This window comes from Macaca thibetana, chromosome 3 (genome assembly GCF_024542745.1).
Source record: "Macaca thibetana thibetana isolate TM-01 chromosome 3, ASM2454274v1, whole genome shotgun sequence".
NCBI classification, from domain to species: domain Eukaryota; kingdom Metazoa; phylum Chordata; class Mammalia; order Primates; family Cercopithecidae; genus Macaca; species Macaca thibetana.
Genome location: NC_065580.1, coordinates 164,910,978 through 164,923,732, shown reverse-complemented (window position 1 = coordinate 164,923,732; position 12,755 = coordinate 164,910,978). Strand labels below are relative to the sequence as shown.

At 48.3% G+C, this 12,755-nt stretch overlaps 1 protein-coding gene across 1 annotated transcript in view; it reads left to right on the top strand.

The window, feature by feature from the left end:
- The window catches only part of HUNK (hormonally up-regulated Neu-associated kinase), a 124,044-nt gene extending 116,394 nt beyond the window's left edge, over nt 1-7,650 (top strand). The window contains exons 10-11 of the mRNA XM_050786060.1: nt 1,159-1,339; nt 4,152-7,650. Of these exons, the coding sequence (XP_050642017.1) occupies nt 1,159-1,339; nt 4,152-4,810 (840 nt within the window). The 3' untranslated portion in view covers nt 4,811-7,650. The remainder of the gene's footprint in view (nt 1-1,158; nt 1,340-4,151) is intronic.
- The last annotated feature ends 5,105 nt before the right edge of the window (nt 7,651-12,755 follow it).

Below are 12,755 nucleotides of genomic sequence, written 5' to 3'. Positions count from 1 at the left end.
CTTCAGGGGCGGAAAAAGAACTGCTGCTGCTTCTTAGTGACATCACCTTTCCCAGAAGCTTGAACTGGATCAAAATTAATTCAGTTCAGTTTCTACCAGCCTTTTTAAAAAACATTTCAATAACTGTTTATTAAGCTTTCTCTAAGCATCTGGCTTTATGCCAGAGGCTGTGGACTTGAAGATATATAAAAGTCAAATTCATTCCCATCAGATGGATTATCATCTAGTACAACAAAGGCAAGACGTATACCAAAAGAATGGCCACTGCCAGGCGTTTTGGCTCACATCTGTAATCCCAGCATTTTGGGAAGCTGAGACAGGAGGGTTGCTTGAGGCAGGAGTTCGAAACCAGCCTGGACAGCATACCGAGACCCCATCTCTACAAGAAATCTTTCTTTTTAAAATAGCTGGGCATGGTGGTGCACACCTGTAGTCCCAGCTACTCAGGAGGCTGAGGTGGGAGGATCACTTGAGCCCAGGAGCTCGAGGTTGCAGTGAGATATGATGACACCACTGCACCACAGCCTGGGTGATAGCACAAGATCCCGCCTCAAGAAAAAAAAAAAAAAAATGCTTCATACACTCGAGTCCTAAGTATGCAAGTAAGTTCTCGCATGATTAGGGTAGAAAGGGCTGGAAGCCCATCAGGACCACTCAGGGCTCCTTGGATTTGTTGTATATGTTGTGTTGGCACCTCCTTGACTTGACTGCCCCAAATAGATCCTGATGTGAAGGTGGAAGCAGTTATGTTCCCAGTTGCCTTTGCAAAGCCATTACTGCGGGCACAATCTTTGGGCTCCTCTTTAAATGCAGACAGGAGGTTTCCAGAAGTCCTTCTCTGCTTCACCTTAGTTTGTTGGGCTTGTTCCAGAAGAAGTGACCTCCTAGGAATGCCTTGTCCTTGCTGGAAGGCTTTGAAAGAGCACAGTGAAAGGGAGCTGGGGTCCATTGAAGGCCACTCGCTGCCCAGGCAGAGGGAGATGGGCTTCCTGGAGCATTGGCTGGGCCACAGCTCCTCCCTCATTCAACACACAGTTGAGAGCATAGAGTATTGAAAAGCTGGAGTTTCTCTCATGGGTTTGGATGACTTTTCAAAGAGGAATCCCATTGGATCTTCTAGAGTGTGTCTAAGTGCATATGTTTGCTTCTGATTTGCAGGATAAAAAGCCCAAAGAACAAGAAAAAAGAGGGGATTTTCTTCATCGACCATTCTCCAAGAAGTTGGACAAGAACCTGCCCTCGCACAAACAGCCCTCAGCCTCGCTCATGACACAGATTCAGAACACCAGAGCCCTCCTGAAGGACCGGAAGGCCTCCAAGTCCAGCTTCCCCGACAAAGGTGGGTCAGCTCTGGGGACTCTCTCAGGCCACTTGTGTTGGGCTGCGTGTCCACTGTGTAGCCCTCACAGCAGATGGTCGAATGGGCCCTAGAGCAGAGAGGATTCCTGTGCTCACAGAAAGACAGGATTCATGGACCCGAGGTTGTCTGAGCACAGTCCAGGACCAAGCTGTGTGGCATTAGCCACTTGCGCAGGAAGGATTTGGGAAAACAGAGATGGGGCGCAAAGTATTGTGGAAACAGAAATTGGGGTGGATGATATTGTCAGAACAGAGTTTGGGAGGCACAGTATTGCAGGAGCAGAGGTCAGGGTGTGTGGTACTATAGGAACAGAGATGAGGCTGTAAAGAACTGGGAGTAGAGGTGGGGTGCAGAGCAGACGTCAGGGTGTGTGGTACTGTAGGGACAGAGATGAGGCTGTAAGGAACTGTGGGAGTAGAGATGGGGTGCAGAGCAGAGGTCAGGGTGTGTGGTACTGTAGGAACAGAGATGAGGCTGTAAGGAATTGTGGGAGTAGAGATGGGGTGCAGAGCAGAGGTCAGGGTGTGTGGTACTGTAGGGACAGAGATGAGGCTGTAAGGAACTGTGGGAGTAGAGATGGCGTGCAGAGTGGAGACCGGGTATCTCCCTGAGTTCAGATTCCAGCTCTGCTGCCTGCAGAGGTGCAAGTTCCTTTACTGCTGAGGGTCTTCACTGGATTTGTAAGGGCTCCCACCTGTCGGAGCTGTTGGGCAGATGAGGTGAGATGCATACATAGGCTTCCTCACCTGAGTCAGAATCCAGCCCATCACAGAGAACTGACAAACGTGAATTTCCCTCCTCTGGGACGAGTGCTAAAAGATGCAAAAAGCAGACCTTACTGGGCGCAGGCTTAACACATGGTAGAAACGCCGAGAGGGGACACAGGAGCCGAGGGCGTCCTGAAGCAGAGCCGTGAGGTAGAAGAGAGGTTCCTGTTACTGAGGGGGATGAGACACTTCTTGGAGTTCAATCTCCTTAAATATGAAGAACCAGGTTCAGAGAGGGCCGTGGCTGTCTGAGATACACTCAGGTGTAGCGGGCAGTTAGTGCCTGAGCAGGACTTGAACCCGTCTCCTGTCCTTCTGCCTCCCATGCTGCTCCCAGAGAGAGGCCACTGTCCCCACATTGCCCAAAGCAACCTGCTTTCCCTGGGGCAGAGCATGCAGTGGATCTGGGAGGGGCAGCAGTGTCCATGTGGCAGCTGGAACATTGGAGATCTTGGCCATTAATGAAGTTTTACTTCTTTCTGCTGATGCGTCTCAGGCGCCTGTGCCGGCCAGTTTCATTTCAGCGCCTATGTGTTTATTTCTGCAAGGCAGGGAGGCTTCCCAATGCCCTCAGCTGCTCCCAGAATCGATCCCAGTGGGCAGCAGCTTGCTCCTGCAGCTGGGCCTCCGCAGAGCCTATAAAACGTTATGGGAAAAGAAAGAAGCTAAGACAGAGCTTATTCCACATGAACTTGGCTTTATTTCCCTCATCTCCAAATCTGTAGAGGGTTTCCCCTTTCTTTTCTGGCCCAGTTTGCAAACCTGGATTCTAGTCTGTGCCAACCAGAGACAGAAACCATGGGGATCTGGCACGTTGCCTTAACTGGATGGATGGATGATGTTTTACCCCCGTTCAGAATTGGATGAGGCTCCATCCAGATCAAAAGTCATGAGGGAGCCTTAAAAGGGAAGGAAATCCTGACACATGCTCCAACACAGATGAACCTGCAGGGCATTATGCTAAGTGAATTACGCCAGTCACTGAAGGCAGATAGTGTGATTCCACTTATATGAGGTCCCTAGAGTGGTTCGATTCATAGAGACAGGCAGTAAAATGGTGGTTGCTGGGGGTTTCAGAGCGTGGGGATCTATATGGGGTGTGTTAGATTTGCAACAGGAAGACAGTTCTGCAGATTGATTCTACAACAGTGTGAATATACTTATTACAGCTGAACTGTACACTTAAAAATGGTTAAGATGATAACATTTCTGTTACGTGTTTTTTACCACAGTAAACAAATTTTTTAAAAGTCACGAGGGAAGCACGCCTTCCAGTGTGGGCTGTCCAAGGACCAGATTGGCGGGAGTTCAGTCAGGGGACCTTGGTGTGCCTCTGGGAGTTTTATGGATATGCTTTTGAGTATATGTGCCTCTTTTATTCCAAGATCCTTTGGCAAGGTCCAGATTTTTTTTTTTCATTTTTTTTGTGAGACAGAATCTCGCTCTGTCACCCAGCCTGCAGTGCAGTAGTGCTATCAAGGCTCACTGCAGCCTCCACTTCCGAGGTTCAGGTGATCCTCTCACCTCAGCCTCCCAAGTACCACCTGCAAGACCACAGGTGCATGCCACCACACCCAGCTAATTTTTAAAAAAATTTTTAGAGACAGGGTCTTGCCATATGGCCCAGGCTCGTCTTGAACTCCTGGGCTCAAGCAGTCCTCCCACCTTGGTCTCCTAAAGTGCTGGGATTACAGGCATGAGCCACCGCTGCCTAAGATCCAGAATTTTAAGCAATCAAAAGCAGGCATAATGTTAGGTTGGGGCCATGAGGCAAATTGGAATCCAGGAGACCTCCTGTCGCCAGCTCTCTGTCCCTCTGTCCTAGAAACACTGCCTGGCGTCTGTGGGGAGAGTGACACGCTGCTGGTGACTTTTGCAAAGTAGCCAAGGCTGTTTGCTGGCTGGTTTCTTCTGACCTTGGCGGGGAACTGTCTCAGTCGAGCTGGAGGTCAGAGCAGGCAAGAGAAGGGCTGTGAACACTGTCCAGGCGTCCTCATGATTGTTTACGCTTTCTTGGTGTGCAGATTCCTTTGGCTGCCGCAATATTTTCCGCAAAACCTCTGATTCCAATTGTGTGGCTTCTTCTTCCATGGAGTTCATCCCCGTGCCACCACCCAGGACCCCGAGGATTGTGAAGAAACCGGAGCCCCATCAGCCAGGGTCCGGAAGCACCGGCATCCCCCACAAGGAAGACCCCCTGATGCTGGACATGGTGCGCTCCTTCGAGTCTGTGGACCGAGACGACCACATAGAAGTGCTGTCTCCCTCTCATCACTACAGGATTCTGAACTCCCCGGTCAGCTTGGCTCGCAGAAATTCCAGCGAGAGGACGCTGTCCCCGGGGCTGCCGTCTGGAAGCATGTCGCCTCTCCATACTCCTTTGCATCCAACTCTGGTCTCTTTTGCTCATGAAGATAAAAACAGCCCCCCAAAAGAGGAGGGCCTGTGTTCCCCACCTCCGGTTCCCAGCAATGGCCCCATGCAGCCTCTGGGGAGCCCGAATTGTGTGAAAAGCCGAGGCCGGTTCCCCATGATGGGCATCGGACAGATGCTGAGGAAGCGCCATCAGAGTCTGCAGCCATCTGCAGATAGGCCCCTGGAGGCCAGCCTGCCCCCGCTGCAGCCCCTAGCCCCTGTGAGCCTTGCCTTTGACATGGCCGATGGGGTCAAGACCCAGTGCTAACTTGAGGCAGCGGGATGTGGGGTATCTCTAGCAAATAGCAACGAAACAGAGCTCCACACATCTGTCAGGGTGTGAACATTCCAAGGCCTCGCTTGGAGCATCCTTAGTGGCCCCACTGGTTCCTGCCATGCAGTATCCCACCTGTAGCTGAATCCACAGACCCAAAGCCTGCACAACCCAACCTCACTTAGGGACCCCCAGAGATGCTGGAATCGCCAGGAGGGTTGGCTCCAGGGGCAGCCAATCTCTATCTTTCAGATCTTCCTTCCTCTCAACCGCTCACCAACCCCTTCCAGTTCCCACTTCCCCCAGGCTTGGAGGGAAAACGGGGCATCAGCCTTCTGGGGCCATCAGATGATGGACTGTTACCAGATCTTTCTTCACACTGTGCTACATGTGTGCCTCTCACAGCGGTTGGCCACAGTCACAGGGAGAGAACAACATCGCAGTCATTCCTCCAGGCCACGTTTCCTCTGCGGAGTGTAGCAGCCCCGCCTTTCATAGCAGGGGACTCCCCGAAGGCCAGCAGGAGCCCGGGGCAGGCCCAGGATCCTCAGAGGAAGACGGAGAGGAGCTTCGGACCAAGATCAAAGCAAACGGTGGGGAACGCGACAGATGAGAGAGACTGAAGGAGACACTCACTTCCCTAGCAAGATTTTGATAGATTGTTGTTGTTGTTGTTGAAACGTTCTAATGATTGAATTATCTTTTCCAAAGAGATTTTTTTTAAAAAAAATGTGATGTCGGTAAATTGAAATAACATACTTTTTAAAGACTTGGATGGAGAGATGAGAAGCAATTCCACCAAACTCGTGTTTTCACGGGAGGGGTCGGTGTGGAGAGCAAAAAAGCTGACCGTGGTGATGTGCGGAGTGCTGGGGCCCACAGGCAGGGCACGTCTCGGTGGTCCTGTGTTCATCCTGTTGTTTAAGGCACAGCCCTGATCCTTCTGGGAGGCATAGAACACGGTCACAGCTGGTTCTGTAGAAAGAGAGAAAAGACGATCGTGACAATTCAGAGCATAATTCGGATGGCGAGATGGCAGCGTTACCTCTGTGCGATGCGGATTTCAAGGGGCCCACAGAACTCGTGCAGCCCAGAGCTCAGCGAGTTTGCTGGGAGCTGAGAGCAGGCTTGCCTGGCAGAGAACCTGTTCAGATACGGACCAGTTTGTTCTTCGAGGAAAGCCGAGCTCCTCAAACAGGGTTCAGTCCACATTGTGTTTTCACACCTTTCTCCAAGGATCGAACCAAAGATGCGTCTCCAGTGTTGTGTCTGTGCCCCCGTGTGTGTGTTTTGTGGACCCCTGTTGTTGTCTGACTGTATCCAGCTGGCACTTGGCAGGGTGCACTCATTGGTGAGAAGAATCAGAAAAAGAAGACTTATCAGCACAGGTGGGATAGGGGTTAGTGTAGGAGACTGGTTACAGAATGGCCTGGAGTCTTCAAATTTTGACCAGTGCAGGTGTGACCAGAGACCGCCTCTGTGGCCACCTCGGATAGTCATCTCAGTCCATGGATCCCAAAACACAAATCTAGAATTGCAAAGCCAGCCTTTATTTTCCTGGCAGGCAGCCTTGCCAGAGGGCAGAGAGGTAGTTCTGAATCACTCTCTTATTCACTAGTGGTGACATCCCTTAGTCCCTCACGCAGGAGAGAATGGATATTTGGCCGACCTTGGTGAGACCTGGAGCTGCCTCCTTTCTCCCTAGGGGATCACCCCAGCTCGAGGGCGTTCTAGGATGAGGTCAGACCCCTTGGCGATTGGTGTTATTTTTTGTATAGCTTCAGACTGGGTTCCAGAACTTACCATTGAAAACAGAGCTTTTAGGCCAGGCGTGGTGGCTCATGCCTGTAATCCCAGCACTTTGGGAGGCCGAGACGGGTAGATCGCTTGAGCCCAGGAGTTCGAGAGCAGCCTGGGCAACATGGTGAAAGCCCTTCTCTACCAAAAAATACAAAAAAAAATAGCTGGGTGTGGTGGCAGGTGCCAGTAGTCCCCGCTACTTGGGGGGCTGAGGTGGGAGGATCACTTGAACCTAGGAGATCGAGGCTGCAGTGAGCCAAGATCATGCTACTGCACTCCAGCCTGGGTGGCAAAGTGAGACCCTGTCTCCAGAAAAAAAGAAAATAGAGTTTTATAAGCAGAGAGAAGAAAAGAATCATCTAAGACCATCTCTCCATTTGACATGAAGTGTACCTTTTCTAAAGATGGTTTCCAGCTGCCACGGCTCCACTTTGCAGGCTCACAGGGTGTACACCTGTGCACTGGGAACTTTCTGGAGCCCCTGATGCCTTTTCCTTGAGAACAGGAGCGCTTCCGCCTTGCCATTAGCTCGTGGAGAACGTGCTTCTCATTCCTGGCATGCTTCAAGAGCAGCTGCAGATGTGCCGCTAACTGACCGCGTTGCCGTTGGTGACCTGGACTCTGAACTCAGGTTTATTCTAAACCCAGTGAGAGGTGAGGGGGAGTGAGTAAAGGGGATCAACTGTATTTTTGTGCGTGTATGGGCACCTGACAAATCTATGAAACCGAGTGAAAGGAGACATGTTAGAGTCTTTATTATTTTATTATATTTATATGGAAAGCTTGACTCTCCCTTTGGTAAGTCCGAAACGTGTTGTCTGTTTGACCGTGACTGTCTTCCTCAGTCTGTGCCTGTGATTCCAGTCACCCTGTAGTTACTGACAGAAATTGACTGGACTGTCATTGTGTGAAGTCCAGGAGGAAAAGTCCATTTTAATTGTACGATTTGGTCATAAGCAAGGACTATATTTATGTCACCATTATTAGATATATGTACTTTTGTAATGACTGTGAAATACACTTTTCCCTCACTATGACTGCTTCTTTATTTGCTGATAAATCTTAAAACAGCTAAGTACATTGCAAATAATAGTACAGGTACCATCTTTTCTGTGAAGTTCTTTTTTTTTTTTTTTTTTTTTTGAGACAGGGTCTTGCTCTGTCACCCAGGCTGGAGTGCAGTGGCACGATCACAGTTCACTGCAGCCTCAACCTCTCCAGATTCAAGCGATCCTCCCATCTCAGCCTCCCAAGTAGCTGGGACTACAGTTGTGCACCACAGTGCCTAACTGTGGTGCCTATTATTTTTTTTTTGTATTTTGTAGAAATGGGGTTTTGCCGTGTTGCTCAGGCTGATTTCGAACTCCTGGGCTCCAGCGATCTGCCCACCTTGGCCTCCCAAAGTGCTGAGATTACAGGTGTGAGCCACCGCACCCAGCCTTATGTAAAGCTCTTGACCTAGCATCTGACTGGAAACAAGCGGGAATTGCATTGGGGGCATTTTCTGGGCCAGTATCCCTGCCTTATTTTACCTGCAACAGGTGTGCCTACAAAAGTCTTTCTGACATACATACTGCAGGTGGTGGTTCAAGAAGAATCAACCCTTTTCATTTGGGGAGATTAGGATCTTCCTTGGAGACTCTGAAAATGGCACACAAAGAATGACAGTTCTGAACATGACTTCTAGATTTTGTCCTTGTAGGAGGCCTTGGTCATGGATAGGGGAAGAGGGATGATGGGATGGAATGGGAGGGTGAGATCTAGCTGACCTCTTGAAATTTTCCCAGTTACTGCTTCCTTCGTAACTGTTCACAAGACGTTTTTCATATATACCACCTTGCTTTACCTTGTTTCCCCCTGGACAGGGGGACGAAGCCTTCGAGGGTCACATAGCTAGAAAGTGGAGAAGCTCACTGTTCACTACAGGAAGCCCTCAGTAATTGGATTCTGGGGGAAAATAACAAGTATCTGGTTTTGATGACAGTGTTTTCTTGTAAGAATCACAACACTTTAGAATAGAAAAGGACCTGAGATTCTCTGGCTCAGCCCTAGCCTTTCTGAAGAAGGGAAAACTAGAGCCCCAGATGGTTTAAGGACACCCCAGAGTCCCCAAATGAGCTGCCGTTAGAGCTGGTCTGGAGCAGAGTTTCTTCCTCAACACAGAGAAATCAGAGTGGCTGCCATGGTCAGAGGGGGATGTCAACAACAGATCAAGCTGTCATTGCAACAGGTATTTTTGAAGTTCCTGCAGGGACCAGGTCTTGCATTTTTAAGTCCTTTTCAAAACTGTGCAGCTTCCTGAGCCTTATGCTGTTTGTCCCACCCACTCTTGAAGCTGGAGAAAGACAGCTTTCTTTGGGAACTCTGTCTTTCTCAGTTGACTTCCCGAGTAAGCAGCAAACCCCTGGATAGCCTTGTTATCTACTTTAGCTATTAAGAGGCTATTGGGTTTTACTAGATTAAATCAATAAAACATTTCCTATAGAGCCATAGCATACATTGAAGCAAATTCAGAAAGAATGCAAAACTGCTGTCTTTTAGGGGTAGTCTGGAAGCCTGATGGTTATTGTATTTATTTTCTTTGTAGGGTTTTCTGTGTGCTACAGGCACAGTAAGAATAATTCAGAGCGGTACTGGGAGTTGGTTCAATTTCATGTCATCACTTTTCAATGAAGGGAGTGTATTTCCTGAGTAGTAAATGAGTATATTATTTGTGGCAGGTTTTCTGTCAAGGGAGCTTTCCAGACATCTGGTTGCAAAGACAAATGGGGTATATGTTTGTACTTCTTCTCTGTGGACATGATTTTGTGACACACAGTTATCTCTAGGAGTTGATGTCTGTGGGCACTAAGGGACTGGGGTCGGGGGAGAAAGCTGAGGAGGCTTTGGAAGAGAAAGTGAGGAACATTTCAGAATTTGCAGTCCCCTCCACAGGTATCCACATCTGAGCTGGTGGTGTTCCAATAATGAGGCATTTGGGGCAACCAATTCTGGAAGGATAGAATAGCTTTATGTGGAGCAAACTCGAGGATCAGTTGGAGTTGAGTGGTTTAAAACTTAAAGATGGCACATTGAAGAGAGGAGAATGCCAGGAAGCTGTATCATTTACAGGTGAAAAAAATAAACGGGTCTGACTTTAGGGCCTCAACTCTTTGTATTTCCTACTTGGAAGATGGGCCATTAGCTATTTTGAAAGCAAAGGCTTTGGTTTACATTTAAACTCTATAATTTTTTTAAAAATGTGTTCTTTCTAGTCTTGTTACCATAGCCAGCTGGAAAGGGCAAATTGCAAGCCTATATTGGGAACAAGTCTTCTTGCCGAAAGTAGGGCAGTGAAGTTCTTGGCAGATCTGAGATGAGAATGCCTTTCCCTGACTCCTTCATCAGCGTTCAGTGCTCACCTCCTCTGGCAACCAGTGTGCTAGACAGATTAGGCTTTGCTATGATCACAAATTAAATTCCAGATCTCTGTGACTTGCCCAATAAAGGTTTATTTCTTACAATATTTTTATGAGGCTGGGCGGAGTTCAAAACGGCTGTCTTCCATATGGTGACTCAGGGATCCAGACTACATCCAGCTTGTGGCTCTGTCCACTCAAAATGTCTTTGTCTGCTCCGGCACAGGAAGGCACAGCTCTAGAGATTTCCACTGGCCCTTAACCGCTCTGTGAGGGGGCTCATCACTTCTCCCACAGCCCATTGGCTGGAACTGGTCATACTGCCTTGTCTATGAGCAAGAGGCTGGGAAATATGGGAGCATAGGGCTACTTATGGTGCAGCTAATGTTTCTCCCACCTTAGGGAAGGTACAGCTACCTGCCATTTATTTGTTCTTTGTTTTTGTTTTTGTTTTTGCTTTTGTTTTGAGATGGGGTCTCCCTCTGTCACCCAGGCACAATCTCAGTTCATTGCAATCTAAAACCTCCTGGGTCCAAGCGATTCTCGTGCCTCAGCCTCCTGAGTAGCTGAGACTACAGGCACACGCCACCATGCCCAGCTAATGTTTGTATTTTTAGTGGAGAGGGGGGTTTCACCGTGTTGGCCAGGCTGGTCTCGAACTCCTGACCTCAACTGATACTCCCGCCTTGGCCTCCCAAAATTCCAGGATTACAGGCGTGAGCCACCGCGCCCGGCCGAGATGCCCGCCATTTAAAGGTACCCTAAAACTGGACTAGCCTTTTCCCATTGTCACACAATTATAGCACCTCTTAGTAAAAAGTTACTTTTTTAAAGAATTAGCATTGGTAAATGTTAATGTTTACGGAGAGTGTTTTGGGCTGAATTCTTTCCTCCACAAATTCATATGTTGAAACCCTTAACCCCAGTACCTCAGAATGTGACTAGTTGGAGATAGGGCATTTAAAGAGGTAAGTTAAAATGAGGCCTTTAGGGAGGAACCTAATCCAATCTGACAAGTGCCCTAATAAAAATGTGAGACCTGGGCCGGGCGCGGTGGCTCACACCTGTAATCCCAGCACTTTGAGAGGCCGAGGTGAGTGGATCACGAAGTCAGGAGTTTGAGACCAGGCTGGCCAACATAGTGGAACCCCATCTCTACTAAAATACAAAAAATTAGCTGGGCATGGTGGCAGGCGCCTGTAATCCCAGCTACTTGAGAGTCTGAGGAAGGAGAATTTCTTGAAGCAGGGAGGCGGAGGTTGATGTGAGCCTAGATTGCGCCGCTGCACTCCAGCCTGGGCGACAGTGCGAGACTCCATCTCAAAAAAATAAAAATAAAAATAAAAATAAAAAATCAAACAAACAAAATGAAAATGTGAGATATGGAAGCACGATGGGACACCAGACAGAGGAAAGACCAGGTAAGGACACAGAGAGAAGGCAGCCCCAGGAGTGAAGCCTCAAGACGAACCAGCCCTGCCAACACCTCGATCTCAGACTTCCATCCTCCAGAACTGGGAGGAAACAAATGTCTGTTGCTTAGATCCCAGTCAGGTATTTCATTACAGCAGCCTAAGCCGACTGACACGGGGAAAAGATCAGATAGTAAAATTTACATCTTCTAGGAATCTCATGTTTTGCCCCATGTGCCAAATTTCCATTTATCCTTTTCTAACTAAATCACTCCCAGAAAATTTTTTTTTAGAGTGAAATTCCACCATCTCCTCTCTCCTCTCCTCTCCTCTCCCCTCCCCTCCCCTCCCCTTCTTTTCTTTCTTTTTTGAGATGGAGTCTTGCTCTGTCACCCAGGCTGGAGTGCAGTGGCGCGATCTCGGCTCACTGCAACCTCTGCCTCCCAGGTTCAAGCAATTCTCCTGCTTCAGTCTCCCGAGTAGCTGGAACTACAGGCACCTGCTGCCACGCCCAGCTAATTTATTGTATTTTAGTAGAGACGGGTTTCACTGTGTTGCCTAGGCTGGTCTTGAACTCCTGAACTCAGGCAATCCGCCTGCCTCGGCCTCCTGAAGTGCTAGGATTACAGGCATGAGCCACTGCGCCCGGCCTGAAATTCCACCTTTTCTAAGTGTTTCCTGTGTGTTAAGCTCAGTGTGCCAATTATTTTCAAGTTTCTTTCTTCCTTTAATCCAGAGGTCTGCAAACTTTTTCTGTTAAGAACCAGATAATAAATATTTTAGGCTTAACAGATGACTGTTGCATATTAGTCTGTTGCATATTACTCTTTGCGTTGTTTTTAAGTTTAATTTAGTTTTTGTTTTTGTTACAACCCTTTAAAAATATGAAAACCATTCTTATCTGGTGGACCTATAAAAACAGACCATAGCAGATTTTGGCCCTCGGGTAGTTATTTTGCTAACCCCTGATTTAATCTTCACAAAAACTCCGTGAAGTGTCATATTTTCTCTATTTTATAGAATCGTTTTGTGGGTTGTTTTTGTTTTTAGTTTTTGTTTGTTTTTTTGAGACAGAGTCTCACTCTGTTACTTATGCTGGAGTACAGTGGTGCAATCATGGCTCACTGTAGCCTCGACCTCCTGGGCTCAAGTGATCCTCTCACCTCAGCCTACCAAGTAGTTGGGGCTACAGGCACATGCCACCATGCTCGGGTAATTTTTAAAGTTTTTTTTTTTTTTTAGAGATAGGGTCTCACTATATTGCCCAGGTTGGTTTCAAACTCCTGGGCTCAAGCAATCCTCCTGCCTCAGCCTCCCAAATTGCTGGGA